The 17,081-nt window shown below is 42.7% G+C and overlaps 1 protein-coding gene across 2 annotated transcripts; it reads left to right on the top strand.

Moving 5' to 3' along the window:
- The first annotated feature begins 103 nt into the window (after positions 1 to 103).
- ARPC1A (actin related protein 2/3 complex subunit 1A) lies at positions 104 to 15,266 on the top strand. 2 transcript variants are annotated; one of them, XM_085074487.1, is made up of 10 exons: positions 104 to 259; positions 3,477 to 3,558; positions 4,268 to 4,372; positions 6,841 to 7,063; positions 8,726 to 8,833; positions 11,575 to 11,787; positions 12,304 to 12,379; positions 12,560 to 12,753; positions 13,689 to 13,779; positions 14,874 to 15,266. In XM_085074487.1, exons 2-10 carry the CDS (start codon positions 3,495 to 3,497, stop codon positions 14,910 to 14,912), a joined length of 1,113 nt encoding a protein of 370 aa, XP_084930613.1. In that variant the 5' UTR covers positions 104 to 259; positions 3,477 to 3,494; the 3' UTR covers positions 14,913 to 15,266. The 2 variants fall into 2 exon arrangements, with proteins under 2 accessions (XP_084930613.1, XP_084930612.1); XM_085074486.1 differs by having other exon boundaries at positions 3,454 to 3,558.
- Positions 15,267 to 17,081: the final 1,815 nt, after the last annotated feature.

The raw sequence follows: 17,081 nt of genomic DNA, 5'->3' as shown, positions 1-17,081 counted from the left end.
GGTTTCACCACCTCAGAGCTCTCTCCTCACAACCCTTCTCACCTCAGCACTCCTCCACTCCCAGCCGCTCCCGCCCCGCCCTGAGGCGCCGCGCAGGCGCCGCTCCGCCCTTTGTGTGGGGCGGCGGTGTTGGCGCAGGCGCGCAGCGCGTTTCCTTCCGCCCGTGTCAGACCGGGCCCGCTCGGCCTCTCCCGCCGCCGGAGCGGAGTCGCGTTGACTGCCCAGAGTCCGCGAGTCCCGCTCCGCCCCGCCGCCGCAGGTGAGTCCCGGCCGGGGCGGCGATGGGCCGCGGGCGGGGGGAGCCTGCGGGTGTGCGGGGAGGGCGGGGGGGAGGCACCGCAGCATCGCTGCCCCGAGGGGCTGGGGACGCCCTGCTGAGGGTGTGAGGCGATGGGCACCGCGCACTGCTTGGCCCTGAGGGGCTGGGGAGAGGTGGGGCCGAGGCGGTGCTCCCCTTATCCCCCGCCGTGCCCTCATACACCCCGCTGTACCCCCAGAGCCCCGCCGTGCCCGTGTGCTGGCAGGGCCGCAGCCACCATCCATCCCTATCCCCGAGGCTTTATACTGCTAACGGTGTTGTGTGTCAGGAGGTGCCCCAGGAGAGCCATCCCCCGGGAAATCTGCGCTGAGTGACCTGCGAGGCAGTGACAGTGGCAGCACGCTGTCCTTCATCACAGGTGCTTCGAGTCCAGGTGCTTGGAGGTGATGGGGGTGCCCCGATAAGAAGCTAGGATTAAAAGGTCGCTTTCTCGCTGTCACATGCACACATGCTATCTTCACTTCTGAGTCCTTATCCTGGCTGGCTGCTCGTGCAGGGATGGCTTTCACATATTTCACTGAGAGGTGACAGCAGCCAAGTCCTCTATATCCCAACCTCGGTCCTTTAAGGCCTTGAGCTGAAAGAACACCTGCTCTGCAAAGGTGCAAGGTTTCCCTTATTTCATCCATTTGAAAATATTGAAACTCAAAGCCAGTTGCTTTCCGTTTGAAATAAAACTCAGGGAGAGCTGTGTTAAGTATTGGTGACAAAGTCATGCTGCTGTCTTCCCCACGTGAGATGCTGAGGTTGGATGACAGGAAGGCACTGAGGTTATTAATTTGTCAAGAATTATAAAGCCAGTGGGATTTTCCCTAGTGAAATATGAGTTGGATTTTGTATGTGTATTGTAAGGAATAAATATAACTGGAAAACTGCATTAAAATTTAAATTCCAAAAGAAAATATCATTGTAGCTACCAAGGGACAGGAATAGCACTGCTTTTTGAGATTATAATCACTATTGTGTTTTATGGGTTTGCAACCAAAGCCAAATGGAAAAAGGTCACTTCTAGCCAGTTATGGAGCTCAAGTAACTCAATCAATGGGAAGGAATGGATCATACAACTTTGGGTTGATTTTGGAAATAGCTAAGTAAACATATCTGAACTGGGAGTTAGGATGGGACCATATTTTATTTGTAATGCCAATCTGTGAATAAAATACCACAGCTGTATTAGAAATTGTTTCAAAATAGCTGCATTCCTTGGGGAGGGGAGATTGGATATTTTTACATTTTATTTCGGAAAGAGTAGCAAAGGCTGAGCATTCCTTGTTGGTGGAACAGCTCTTGAACTTTTCCTGTATATGGAAATGTGCTGCTACTGAATGTTGGCATGAGCTAAAGCAAGATCCTGGAAAAAGCACTTTGCCAGTTGTGGTTTGCTTATATCCACGTGTGGAATCTCAAATGGTGGATGTCCAAGGGCAGAGGTAACCCAGATGATGTCAACATTTTTTCACATGAACAAAAAATAATTCATTATTTTGCTTTGGACTGTGTGTATTTAATACTTTGTTTGATTGGTAGAATGTGATAATTATAAGAACCATGAAAATCATGCTGGTTAAAATAGTGAACTGGAGTTATAAAAGCTGCATTTGAAGTACATTTGAAATGCACCCATAATTTGCATATTTTTAGAACAGCAGTGCTTGATTTCCTTAAAATAAATAAAATTAAATAAAATAAAAGGTCTCTCCAGTTGCTTGCAGTGGTGAAATACTATCTCACCTCTACTCCAAGATTCAAGTTATTTGATAAATATAATTACTTCCAAGTTATTTGTTCAACTGGTGGTGTGATAGTAATTCCTGAGGCTCCGCAAGAGCAAACTCATCCTTCTTTCACTCCTGAGTTTCTGTTGGATTGCCATTCATTTCCTGTTTGCTTCCAAATTCCTACCTTGTCCTGAAGTCTCCACCCTCTGCTAACATGGCCATACTTGGGTATGTTGTAATTCCAGGCTGTAATGGGTGTGGATGTCTTGGAATGACATCACGGAGATAGTTCTTTTCAGATGGATGTGTGGAGGTAAAAACGCTTTGATCCATCAGGCAGTGGTAGATTGCTGTGAAAATTAGTGGAATATATGAAAGGGGTTGATAAATCTAAGTTGGATGTATTGAACTGTGCACGTTTTTATTACAGGTGACCTTGAGTTTTTAGGATGTTGTCTTCCAGCCATTTATGCTGCCCTGGTTAATACGAGGCACAGAATGCTATATTTTAATACCTAAAATATTTTAATATCCAAGATGTTTTGCTATCTAAAATATTTTAATTTTTAAAATATACTATTCTATGTCCTGTAATAACCAAGGGCAGCATAAAGGGATGGAAGATGATATAATAAAAACATTTTCAACAACTTTGTGTCTGTGGATGGATGTGCCTCCAATTGCAGATGTTCAGCACTGTCTCTTGTAACAGCCATAAGTGAAAAGAAAAAAAGTAGGTATTTAGCCTTCTTTAAACAAAATACTCACAAACTATAATGGTTCAGCTTGTCCTTTTAGAGTTTTAGTCTCATGGGGCAAAAGCCTGATTATCAAACAGTTCAGTGCTATAATTAATTTGAAGAAATTACTAATGAGTTAATTACTAATCTTAGTAATTTTTCCCTAGGATGCATATAAATGGTTTTATCAAATAATATATCAGCAGATCACAGTTACACATCAGTCTGACCTCCTGAAAAAAGATTTTGTTGTAGTGCTGCCTGTGAGCCTGAGAACTTGTCAGGATTTTAAATCAGTTTACTGAGCTTTGGCCTAGATATTTATTTTTTTAATTGTTCTGTTTCCATAGTAAAATTAATAGGTTTATTAGATTTCTTGAGGACCTGCTCCCTTGTCTGTGAGGATACACTAAGAAGCAAGTGTGTCTGGCTTTTAGGGCAATTGCAATTAGCTAAAGTATGCAGGACAATGAAAATCCATCATCCTACTGAAAATATCTGGGGGTGTGACACAGGCAGCTCTTGAGCAGCCTTAACATATTTACTGAATAAGTTGTGATCTGTAAATAAATGGTAACACTGAAAGATGCACTGAAAGATGCTTGGAAAATGTTGAACTTTGTGGTCTTAATTCTCTCATTTTGAAGTGTTTTGTTTTCAATTTTACACCTTTCAGCCTTTTCACTTTTTACAATATAGGAATCTCTCTAACTCGGAATGTCTCTGCATCAGTTCCTGCTGGAGCCAATCACCTGCCATGCCTGGAACAGAGATCGTACTCGTAAGTCATGAATTATTTTTAATTTTTTTTTTCAATTGCTGTTTACTTTCTGCTGTCAGTTTTTGATCTTGTGATGTTCTGGGTCACATTTAAGGAAGGTATGGTCAGATACATAGTTCTACCTGTTAAATGTTCCACTTATGATCCTAAAAGCACATGTTGTCCAAATCTGAGCTTTTCTAAAGCCATTGCTGGAACTCTGGCATAGGAGATAATTGAGTCTTCCTGGGGCTCCACAAAGCTTTGCCTCTTGGCCAGTTTTCTATAAAATGTGGATTGTTGTACTCCAAATGTGTTGCCTTCCTGTGCAGAGTACTCATGACCAAGTATGTGTACCAATATCAAACTGCCAGAGGGCAGGGTTAGATGGGATTTTGGGAAGAAATTCTTCTCTGTGAGGGTGGTGAGGCCCTGACACAAGTTTTCCAGAGAAGCTGTGCCTGTCTCTGAATCCCTGGAAGTGTCCAAGGCCAGGTTGGACAGGGCTTGGAGCAACCTGGGATAGTAAAAGGTGTCCCTGCCCAGGGCAGAGGGCTGGAACTGGATGAGCTTTAAGGTTCTTTCCATCCCAAATAATTCCGTGATTCTATGTCCATAATTATTGGAGATTTTCCTGGGATTTTGGCTCTTTGTTTAGAAATTCCAAAATACAGCATTTGGTGTCAAAAAGCCTTCTGTACAATTGGATTGTTTTATTTCTTTTTTCAAGAGATTGCCATTAGCCCTAATAACCATGAAGTGCACATCTACAAGAAGAGTGGGAACCAGTGGGTGAAGGCTCATGAGCTAAAAGAGCACAATGGACACATCACAGGTGAGTTTGTGCTCAGCCACACTTGAAGTTTTCCATCCCCCCATGTTTTCCCCAGTTGAGATTCTGAACAGGAAATCTGCAAGCAGTGAGTAAATAGATCTTTTTATAGGTTGACATTCCCACTTAAAGAGAGCCTTGCAGCAGTTTTCTGGACTGCATGCAGTGAATGTTAGGAAGAAAAGCCCTATCTCATTTCCAGACATTTCAGTGGAGCTACTGAGCCATTTTTTCTTATCTATGGCTTATTTTTCATCCATAATGACATAATGAGAACACATTTTCAGTCTGCTGAAGTAATCTGGTTGTGTCACAGTGATGCATGTTGCTCCCTTTCAAGTGCTAGTGCTAAAATTTCATCAAGTATACGACTGTAGAGTTGGTTTGTGGTTTCCAACAACAATAAATACCCTTTTTTAGGGACTGTATAAACATTTGAAGTGGTCAGTTCTGGACTTAAGACCATCACTGAGCACATTTATTGAGGGCCCAGACAGTCTGTACAATGAAAATTAGGAACTGCCATGATGAGTCACACGGTGTTATTTTAAAAACGTGATTATCCTGTGGCAGTCTTTTATATTGCTGGGAGATTTTTCTAATGGTGATATTTTTAAAAGGGCTTTATTCTCTAAGGAAATGAAAGTAATTAATACAAGCACTTGCCCAAAGCAGCAAATTCTGTTCTCAGCTCACTAATGGGCAGAAATATCTGCCCAACAGCATTTTGCAGGAACTTCATTCAGTTTTTCCAATTCTTGCTGTCCAAGAGCACAACTGTCCCTGCTCCTTTGTGAAGAGCCACTTGGGCTGCATTTACAAATGAAATGTGTCCCCCCAAGACATTTTACTTGTACCTGTTAGTGTTAGAAGCCAAATATTCATGACTTGGGAAAAGAGCTCTCCCTGCTTTCCTGCACAGTGTGTACCTTTGGAATACGAAAGGCTGAGGTGGTTGTAAAGAGTGGAGTTAAGCTGTGGTTACACAGAGGAGATCCACTGATCAAACTGCTTGTAAACCTTGACAGGAGTGAGTCAGCTGCTGCCACTCCAGCCCCTGATCACAGGGGACAAGGTCTTCTCTTGACTCAGATTTGTGGTGAGCTGCCTCTGCTCACTTACAGGAAGAGCTTTTATTCACTCTCTGGGCTTAGTTTTCTTCTAAGATCGAAATCTGAACTTGACATAGGTCAGAACAGCACCAGTGCTGGTGGGAGGAGATGGTGGGCAAGAAACGGAAAGAGAGGCAGGATGGTCTCTCTTTCAGCAGCAGTGCTGGAACTCCTGTAACTGTGGTTTCAGACTACCAAGCTCTTCATTTTTTAAGCATAAACCTATTTTGAAATAAACAGTATTTGAATAATATGGTAACATTAGTACAAGTTCTTTCCATAGCTTTTATCCCATTTTCAGTTTGTGAGCTTAAGAGATGTTTTTAATACTGAATGTAGTAATGGAAAACCACTGACATATAGTTTGTGGCAGGAGAGTTGAGAATTGCACTCTGCATCCCAAAGGATGGCAGAGAAAGGATGAAAAATAATGTTCCCATAAGACTTTCCAGTTGGGAACGTCCTTCACTGCCTGGGAGGGGAAGGAAGCAATGGCAACCTTATCAAAGGTTTTATTTTATTCTTTGTTATCTTTTTCTTGGTGAACCTTTCTTATGGCACAGCTTAAACAGGCATGGAAAAAATGTAGGGATTCTGTCAGTACATAAAGATTGATGATGTCTAACCAAAAAAACCCCTTGTTATCTAAACTTTAGATCATGGCTGCAGTCTGGCGGCAAGCACTCAACATTTTTAGATGTTGTGCAGTTCTAGAATTGCTGGGTTTCAGCTGTTGAGAGGAATCTCGCAGAAGTCAGAGTTTTGGAGGGTGCTGGTGGACAGGCCTTGGCCAGTCTGCAGAGCTCCACCTGTTGGCCAACTCTCGGAGCTTCCTCAGCTGGCAAACGCTTGAGATCTTTGAATTTGGGATCTGCAATTTTAATGAAAGCTAGAGGGAGAAGCAGGTATCCCTAACAGCTTGAAATGGCTCCTGGAGAATAAGAGATGAAGGTGAATAACATAACATTGATAACTGTCTCAGTGATCAGTTCGTCAGGAGCTGCAGTGTCAGGACAAGGAGGGACAGTTTCAGACTGAAAGGGGAAATTTAGGTTAGATCTATGGAAAAATTCTTCCCTGTGAGGGTGGTGAGGCCCTGGCTCATGTTGCCCAGAGAAGCTGTGGCTGCCCCTGGATCCCTGGAAGTGTCCAAGGTCAGGCTGGACAGAGCTTGGAGCAACTTGGGCTAGTGAACAGGAGTTGGCACAGAGTTGGAACTGGATGATCTTCAAGGTCCTTTCCATCCCAAACCCTTCTGGGGTTCTGTGACAGCAGGCTGTGAGGTGATCACTGTTTTGCCTTAATGTAAAGCAAACAGCATAAAGGGAAAATTAATTCCTGTGAGCTCTGTGCTTGCAGGGATTGACTGGGCTCCCAAAAGCGACCGCATCGTGACGTGCGGCGCTGACCGCAACGCCTACGTGTGGAGCCAGAAGGATGGAGTGTGGAAACCCACCCTGGTCATCCTCAGAATCAACCGTGCTGCCACCTTTGTCAAGTGGTCTCCCTTGGAGAACAAATTTGCTGTGGGAAGTGGAGCTCGACTCATATCTGTGTGCTACTTCGAGTCTGAAAATGACTGGTGAGCTGGTTTTGTATCTTTAAGGTCTGCAGGGGAAAACTGAGCCTGGTGTTTGATGCTGGTCACTGGGTTTCTATTTTACTAATTCCTAAAATATTAAGGGAATGTAGAGGGATGGCCTCATCAGTTCTTTTGTGGACTTTTGCGTTTTGGGGAAAAGGTTCTCTCTCTTCTTCACTAAGCAGCACCTAAAGGCCTTTGACTTGGCATATTTTCAGGCAATACAAGTTGGTGTGGATGTGTTCTGCCTGACTGCCATAAACATATGTTGCTTTTCTAAAAGTGCAAGAATTTCTGCAGAGTAAAAATTTCTTTACTACAACTGTGTGGTTCAAAAAAGATAAATATTGCCTTCCCCCACCTCGTGCCAGAATGAATGAGGAAATCTTCAACTGAGTCTTCCATATCTATTATTTTGGGCCATTTCTTGTCATTAGAGGTTTGAGTCTGTCACATCTCCAGGGTGGTCTGTTAGAAGGCGTTTGAGTTTGCCATCAACCTGTTCTGCATTTTGTCATATACTTTTATCACAATTTATAGATCTCACACAGGAATATCACAAAAATATTTCCACCATTAAGGTTTTTCTCGCTTTGGCATCTAAACTTAATGCTTCTGATCTTCTCCCTTTGTAGCTGCACATGTTGGAGCTGCATTTGCTGTGTCATCTGTAGGTGAAATCAGTATGTAGAGAATCTCTCACTTACAAACAATCAGAAAAACACAGGTGTCCTGTGTGCAATCTGTCATGTGGAGATGAAAAACAATGACAGCATCTGCAAAATACATTTTAAAGATTGTTTCAGACTTTTATGCTTTCCAGCATATTCACTTATCAATATTTTCTCTGTCTCACTTGTCTGCAAAAGAATCAAAACCCCATATGCTAAAGAAATATAATTTTAAAAATGTGATCCTTAAAACTTGTGCTTCATGGAAGTAAAACCAAAGAAAAAGCACCATTATCCCAGAAGCCATCAAGTGAATAATAGATTTCATTACTATTTTGTAAATAGTTCAGATAAACTAAATCTGCTGAGACATATTTAGGCCACTATTGATGCATTCAGCAGCAGGACCACTTTGCACTGCACTGCAGATAATTGAGATGAATGCACTGGTTGGATCATTGGCAGTCCTCCCCCCCATTTTCTTGCTGTGTTTTATAGTTATTGTATTATTAAACAGTAGAAAAGTCAATAGGCAAGAGATGTGACTATAAAACTCGTTGGAAAGAGCTGGAGAAGGACTTGTACTTGGTGATCCATGAAAATGGTGCTGCTTAGCTCAGTGTCACAGTCACTGTTGACCTCATGTTCACTGAGAGGAAGAGACCAACAATTCCTGTGCAAAATTCATATCAAGGAGTTCTATCTGATGCATTATAAAAATTAGTTTGAAGGGGAATAGGACTTAGATGAGGAGATACATATTTAATGTGTTTGTTCATAATATTTAAAAGTTTAATTAAGCTAACCATAAAGTTCACAGATTGCACAAGAGAATGTGAATGATTTGAACAGGAAGTTTTTTTCAAACTTGGTATGTTTAGTCATTGACAAGGAGTGATCTTTTTGAGGAGTCCTTCATGGATTTGTGGGGATCAGGTAAAATATGTCCATAATAAACTTTATACCTTCCTTTGGTTTGTTTTTATTTTAGGTGGGTGAGCAAGCACATTAAAAAGCCCATTCGTTCCACTGTCCTCAGCCTGGACTGGCACCCCAACAATGTCCTGCTGGCTGCAGGATCCTGTGACTTCAAGTGCAGGTGAGAGAAACTAAATCATCTGTCTACAGTTTGGGTTACTAGATCAAATCAGTAGCCTGAGCACTTTGATCAGGCATTTACACTTGCTGTTAGAATAAAATATGTCTCATTTTATAATGTTGTTGGCACCAAAAAGAGATACCTAGCTTGAGAAATGTTGGCTTTGGTGCTGCTGTGTCCTGACTTTGGACTACCAGCATGGATCTGCTGAGGGACACACTTGAATTTATGGAATTGGTGTGTTCCTTCCCAGCAGTACACAGCAGTGTGCACTGGGGCTGAGAGCTCCTGGTCCTTAGGCTGCAGTTAGGTTAGCAGGTGTCAGCTTGTAGAGCACCAACACTGCTAGTTAGAGTTTAAAAACCAATATCCTAATGGTGCATTTCCAAAATTCAGAGTAACTTGCCACTTCCAAAGGTGTTATCCCATCTTTTTGTTCCCTGAATTCCTTGTTTCTTGCCCTCTGCCTGTGCTGGCCTTAAGTTCTCACACCCCTGTGGTGAGCAGAGTCAAGGAATTGATCCACTGCAACTCAACACAATAAAAGAGATTTTTTGAACATCATTTTTTTAAAAAAGCTGTTAAAAGGCAGATTGGCATGAGAGATGGATGGGGTAGACTTTCAAACTGATTGTGAAATTACAGCATGAGGGATGGGTCCTGCAAACTGCTCTGTGCTGAGTGATTGGGGTCACTGCAGGGAAGTCTGCATGGGGAGTCTGCAGGACCTGACTTGAATTCACACTGACTTAATCACTTGTACCATAAATGATAATGAAAGCTTCTTTGCTTAAATTCTTTATGTAATAGGGCAATTTTTAAGCTTCAAAGTGTGTACTAAAAATTACTAAGGAGGAGTGGGAGGGGGAGGTGGAACTGACTATTACAGTCCTTATTTCAGAATGAAACCTTATTTCAGAATCTAAACCCCGTCCTTTGATACCTTTTCATGTAAGGAAAGATGTTAAATGGAAGCTGGGAAGGAGGGGATAGTGGAAAATCTTTTAAGTCCCAACCCAAACCATTCTGGGGGTCTAGGATTCTATTTCTTCCCCAAAACAATGAAAAACGATTCTCTTGTAAATTATTAATACAGATCTCTAGAATTCCAGTTCTAGGGAATATTCAGTTCCATATTAAAAATAATAAAGATACCTGAAGTGTGTACCTGTTCTGAGGGAAATTAGGAAATGGATCTGCCAGAACCACTGCCAAGAAATAAGTAGCTAAGTGGGAAACATTTGGGGAAAAGAATGGAAGGCAGGAGACTGCAAATTGCTGGGTATTGAGCAGAGTTTTTGCCGCTTGGCAAGATAAATGAGCTCCCCTTACATTTATCTGAAATACATATATATACACATATATAGGTAACAGCACTGCATAGGTGTGGTTTTATATTCTTGCTGGAACAAGGTTGCTGTGGGAATGAAAGTAATTTCCCAATGTTCTTTGAAGGCTGGGGCCTTCAAAATGAGGTGATTTTGGTTTTAAAAGATAGGGAGACTTTAATAAGGGAAAAGACTTTTTATTTTTTTTTAACTAACAGTTAAATACAAGGTCTTCCCTACTTAGGTATGATTTTCCTGCCTTGTGTCAAAGGCTGTTGCTTTAAACATCTTGTCCTATTTCCATACATTAAGAGAACCATCCTTTTAGGTGGCTCTGTAAAATTCAGTTTTTTGAAGGATTATGATTAGATTATATTTAAACTGATAGAGCCAAATATACATTCATACCTAATTCCTTAAAAAGCTGTACCTAATATAGCTGCAGTTAAACCCTTCTCATTCCAAATGAGCAGCTTTATTGGAATAAGCTGAATATAGGTACCTTTGGAAGTGCTTACCCCACGCATACAAAAGATGTAAAAAACAGGGAGGGGGGCAGCTACATTTCCTTAAACTCACTATAAAATAATTCCTTTCTTATGTGTGACTGCCACCAAGAATATTTTATCATACTTTTTCATTTCTACTGATTTTTTTTTTCCTCTGGTAGTAGCTAGCTTGTTCCTCCTGTTCAATGGACTCAAATCCTATGGTTGTGACGTCCCATTAAATTCCATGGTAACAGTCAAGAACACCATATTGTGGCATGTCTGAATCATGCAGAAGGAATTTGATGAAAGGGGGAGGCTTTCTATTTAAACATATCTTGAAAATTGTAGTGCTGGGGGAAAAAAAACCTATAAAAACATTGCGGTATTTCAGGTTTTCAAGGCATTTTTGCAATAATGAGCCGGAAGAAGGTGGCTCAGAGCCCCTTTGCTGGCATTGAAACATCACATTTCTTTCTTTGAAACCCTGCTAAAATGGGAATGTTCTTAAAAAGTGGGTAATTTTGTAGGTGTTTGTATTAGCTTCTAATTATACAGTGCCATTCCTGGGTTTTCTCTGACTAAAGGATTGACTCCGGAGAGCTGTTAGCACCGCAAAAGGATGAAAGGGAAATCTTGGCACAGGGAAAAATGCACTGACAACGTGTATTTTTGTGCCATCTTCTGGAAAAGAAGGGAGAGGGCTACAAGAACAGCATTTATGAGAAACCTGTGTGCTTTTCACCCTTTGTACTGCTGCTTTCTCTCTGCACACTGCTGCTTCCAGGCTTGTTGTTTAAAGACACCAAAATATTTTATTTTGGGAGAATCGGGATGAATCTCTCTACTTCCAACATGAAATGCATCCCATGCTCCCAGGAGGTTTATTCTCACTTTGTTCACGCCAAAATCTTTTCATTTGCAGGGTGTTCTCTGCTTACATTAAGGAAGTGGATGAAAAACCAGCCAGCACACCCTGGGGCTCCAAGATGCCTTTTGGGCAGCTGATGTCGGAATTTGGGGGCGCAGGGAGCGGAGGTTGGGTGCACAGCGTCAGCTTCTCCGCCAGCGGGAACCGCCTGGCCTGGGTCAGTCATGACAGCACTGTGTCAGTGGCTGATGCCTCCAAAAACATGATGTGAGTATCCCCTTGCTGGCATTATTAGCTTGGTGATCCTAAAGGTCTTTTCCAGCCTTAATGATTTCGTGATTCTGTGTGGAACGTTGTGCTCACAAGATTGCGCCTCTGTTGGCAGCTTTACTGTAGATTCCAGGAGTCTCTTTAAGGCTAATGTAAATATTATATAAATAAGGTTGGTTCTTAGCATTTTAGATTATATAATTTAAATTATTTGTAAGAATCCTTCAGTGACATTTTTGGGCTATTCCTTTTAAACTCTTGCCCCTGGTCACACGCAGTTTTGGTAATTTTAGCCTTTCATCAGGAATACTTCATTTTGTCATAAATCTTCCAGCACACTTTCATTAGGCTAAAAATTTTTATTACAAATTACAACCTTCTGGTGTCACCACAGGACAACAGAGCTACCCTGATTTTTCCAATAATCCTTGTGTAGGAACAGTGCCTATTTTTCGTTAGAGCTGAAAATGAGAGGTTTCAGTGAATCCTTCTAACAAATGTTCTTGTGCTCAGGGTTTCGCAGCTGAAAACAGAGTTCCTCCCACTCCTGAGCGTGTCCTTTGTCTCCGAGAACAGCGTGGTGGCAGCTGTAAGTGTCTGCTATTTCCTCCTTGTAGAGCTTCGTTGTATTTTGGAGAGGGAGAAACCCCATATTTTGCACAGTTAATAATAACAATAAACAAGCTCTGCCACAGTATCAGCGTTTGCATTTTGGAAGGGCAGGGTGGCAATACTGAGATGGTGTTTCCTGACAGCAGTTTGGTTGCAGGGCCACGACTGCTGCCCAATGCTGTTCAACTGTGACGACCGTGGCTTGCTGACCTTCGTTTCCAAACTAGACATTCCCAAACAGAGCATCCAGCGCAACATCTCCGCCATGGAACGCTTCCGGAACATGGACAAAAGAGCCACCACGGAAGATCGTAACACCACCCTGGAGACACTGCACCAAAACAGTATAACGTGAGTGTCCTGCTGCCAGGGTGAGGGTAACCCTAACCCTAACCCTCTCCATATCCAGTGGGTTTCCCAGGATCCCTCAGATTTGCTGTACCAGAAGGATTTATCTGGTATCTCTTTTTTCTTGTGGTCTTTCCATAACAGCTGTTTCTGGGACTTACATGGGTGTTGGTGAAGTTAATCATTGACATGGCTGCAGCTGTTTGCTCATGGTTAATGTGTTGTGTGCCTTGGACACAGCTTATCTTATCAAATATGTGGATAGTTCCCAAGAGGCTGGTGGCACTGTGCAAAATCCAGTCAGTAAAATCCACCTGAAACAGGAATTCACGTCCCAGCTTCCTATTTCAGAGATTACTGCCATGTGTATTTATTTATTATGTATCACTGTTTTCAAACTGAAAGAGGAGAAATTTAGGTTAAATATGCAGAAAAATCCTTCCCTGTGAGGGTGGGGATGCACTGGCACAGGTTACCCAGAGAAGCTGTGGCTTCTCCATCCCTGGAAGTGTCCAATGCCAAGTTGGACAGGGCTTGGAGCAGCCTGGGATAGTGGAAGATGTCCTTGCCCATGGTAGGGGGTGCATCAAGATGGTCTTCAAGGTCCCTTCCATCCCAAATCATTCCATGATTCTGTTAATCAAAAGGATTGATTAAGGTTGTTTTGGTAAAATACTTTTGCATTTAAAAAATTATGTGATCTCAAAGGATGTTGAGCAATTTCTCCTAATTCAAGGAAAACAGTCTCACCAAGCCATTAAAGAGCTTTCAGCATCCTTTTCTTGGCTTATTTTTCTGAGGCACTCTACCAAGAATCTAGTGTAGGCTCTGCTATAGTCATGTCTCCATCTGAAAGAGTAGGAGTAGAATTCAACCCAAATTCCCCAGTTTTTTGGCTCTCTGGAATGGGTGTTAGAGCTCTCACTCTCTGTTTGCAGCCAAGTGTCTATTTATGAGATAGACAAACGGGATTGTCGGAAATTCTGCACCACTGGCATCGATGGAGCAATGACCATCTGGGATTTTAAGGTAAAAATGTGCTTTTACTACCATGTTTATGTGAACTAGCTGGGGAGGTGGTTTGGGGTTTTTTTTTGGATCTCTAGTATCAACTCCTGGGGCTCAGCCCCAAGCCAGGTTTTATTAGCAGCAGGAAATCCAGTCTGGAATATTCAAAACCATTAGTGAAGTTTATAGAAAAACTGATCCAAGAATCAGCATAAATGCAGATGCAGTTTATTTAGCAGATGGTGCTAATACAGACTTAATTTTTTAATAGAATTATTTAATGTCCCTGTAGGAATACCCCTAATTCTTTTTTCTCCAGCCTCAGCCAGTTAGGCTGGAACAATTCATACAACACAACCCCCTGCCTCTTCCTGCTCCCATCCCTTGGGACTGTGATCATTGTCCTGGTGCAGAACATGGTCCTGTCCTCTCAGAATTAACTTAGCAAAGGAGTAAGAAGTTGCCTCTCGCAGCTGGAAAATACAATATTGAAAACGTAAAAGGATGTAATAATGTCTGTGCTTGCTTTGCTTAGGCCTGGCCAACAGAGGTCCCTGTTGGTCTTCCCAAAATTGGAATATGGGATTTGATTTAGGGAAAGAATAGAATGTGTTCCGTGGTGTCAGAGTGCTCTGGTGGGACAGGAACCAACCAAGAAATTGGGGTGATCTCTAAGCTCCTTTAGTGCAGTTTCAGGTCTATATCACTGGTCTGTACATGCCTGAGTTTGAAAGGAATGACTGTTATTGTCTGTGGCTCTAGAATTAGGAAGAAATCCTTTACTTTAAGGTGAAATTCTTCCCTGTGAGGGTGGGGAGGCCCTGGCACAGGGTGCCCAGAGAAGCTGTGGCTGCCCCTGGATCCCTGGAAGTGTTCAAGGACAGGTTGGGTGGGGCTTGGAGCAACGTGGGATAGTGGAAAGTGTCCCTGTCCATGGTAGGGGGTTGGATGGGATGAGCTTTAGAGTCCCTTCCATCCCAAACCGTTCTGGAATTCTGTGACTGTCTAATTTCAAGTATTTGTGGTTTTTACTTGTTTTTGTCAGCATTTACATTGAATTATTTAACCCAAGCTACTGCAACAGATTGTGATTAAGATTTTTTCTCTCATTCAAGACTTTAGAGTCCTCCATCCAAGGGCTACGAATCATGTAAAGATGGATTTCCATGATCTAGCAGGACAAACTGCTTGACAGAACGCAGCTCCCATATCTGCACAAACCTGAAAAGGGAGGAGGAGGAAGGTGAAATATTTGGAAACACTGAGGAAAAAATACAGCTTGGCAGATTTTCTTTTGAATCTAAATTTGGTGAATTGTGTTGGTTTCACAATCAGCTGTGATTGTTCTTTTTTTTTTTTTTGGTTGGTTGTTTCATTCCATTCTTTACCAAAGCTGCTCCTTAAGTAGTTTATTGCAGGAAGTTATGAATCACTAACTTAAAAGGGGAATTTTATGTAAATTGTCTGCTAGAAGTAATAATAATAATAATAAAAAAGAGAAAAACTGATTCTTTGTTTTGGTGCTTATTGGTGGTGATTAAAAAAGGGATGTTAAGGGAATTAATTGGGGGAGAGACACACAATGAGGAAAACCCTGCACTGATATTTTATGGCCTTAAAACAGGAAAAGTTCATCTTAACCGAAAGGTTCTCAGAGTTGACAGATGAAGAACCTGGAGATCTGAAGGTCAGGATGTGAAAATACAGAGGAGCTTCTTCCATGGGGATTGTTACCTCGAGGTGATGATTTTGGAAGATGAATTATTCTATCCTATTACTCTTAATTCTGTCTGTCTTGCATTTAATCCATAACAACAGCAAATTAACCTGAATGTCTTTTTTGTTGTCTGCTCAGTGGGTCACAGTTTTCCAAAGGTGAATGAGCAGAATTATTTGTAGTTACATTTTGGGATTGGTCCCAAGCCTGCTCCCTGGGCAGTGCCCAGGGGATAAGATGGAAGGCTCTGTGTGGACAGTGAGACAAAAATCTGCTGAGCTTCGTCTGGGGAAGACAAATTGAAAGCAAATCACTTTGTAAGTCTGTGAAGCTGCAAGGCTTGGGAGTCACCATCCCTGGAGGTGTTCAAGGAACAACTGGATGTGGCAGTCAGTGCTCTGGGCTGGTTGACAAGGTGGTGATCGGTCACAGATTGGACTTGGTGAACTTGGGAGGTTTTTTTCCAGCATCAATGGTTTTGGGGTTCTGTGTTCTGTCAGAGCTGAGCACTCAGGCTGTAAAATCCTATATTTATAACAGCTGGTGGGCAAATGAAGCACCAGCCAGAGGTGTCAATGTGGTCTGGCTTCTGTGCTGATCCTTTGTCTCCAGGTAACTTTTGCAGTTCAGCTCCAAGCCTCAGGAGCTTACAGAGGCATTTGCACATAACTTATTTTACTCACAGGGTGTAGTTCCTCCTCCCTGCCTTGCTGTGCTCCGAGGGGATTAGCTGGCTCATGGTATTGCTTTGCAAAGCTTAAGATGGTCATTTCTGCTGAAAATGCAGAAGTGTCTTTAAAAAACTCTGGATGACTAAATTTACCACTTCCTCTGGAACCAGAGTTGCTTCATAGCTTGCTCATTTCTCAGCTCGGGGGGGGCTGGAAGGGGAGGGTGGAAGATCAGCTCTGAGTGGCAGCCACTGTTCTCCATCCCAGAGCTGGATCCTGCTCAGGGGCAGTGCTGGTTGCCTGCACAGAATTCACTGTTTTTCCAGTTCCTCCTGGTTTCCTTATGTCTCCCACCTTTTTCCTTGGCACTCAGGTGTGACTTTGAAATTTCTTCTCCCTTCTAAACATAAAATAGAGAAAACCTCACCAGAAGCATCCCTGTGTCCCCAGTCCTGTGCAGTGGGACAGTTCCTCTACAGCATTTTTGAGGATGTGATGTGCTGTGGGGGTAGGAGGATCTTCCCACTTCAGAAACGGAAGCAAAATCAGGTAAAGGGTTGGGGCAAATATGAACTGACTCAGCAGGGCTGAGCCTCCACAGTGCCAGATTTTATCCCCCAAGGCTGTTGAGCCTTGGAGAGCCCTGAGAGTGTTCCAAAGCAGTGGAGGTAGCTCATGGCTCAGGCAGGAGCAGCCTGGAGATGGGAGGGATGAGGAAAGGGATGGCAGGCAAGGAGCAGGGGTCACACTGTCCTCCCCCTTCCCTTAATAACATAGCCCAAATCCTCCCAAAGTTAAAACTGATCCACAGTTTATTCCCATCCCTGCCTGGGAGACATCTCAGGATCTCCCTCTGTCTGCAGGGATCATGGCAACTCGTGTGAAAGGAAGCACAGCTATGGATGAGGACCAGGAGTGAGGGGCTGCCTGCTCTG

Source organism: Lichenostomus cassidix, chromosome 14 (genome assembly GCF_008360975.1).
Source record: "Lichenostomus cassidix isolate B80296 chromosome 14, HeHo_3.0, whole genome shotgun sequence".
In the NCBI taxonomy this organism is placed as follows: Eukaryota; Metazoa; Chordata; class Aves; order Passeriformes; family Meliphagidae; genus Lichenostomus; species Lichenostomus cassidix.
Note: the sequence above shows the minus strand (reverse complement) of the source record. Positions and strands in the feature narration are given on the sequence as shown.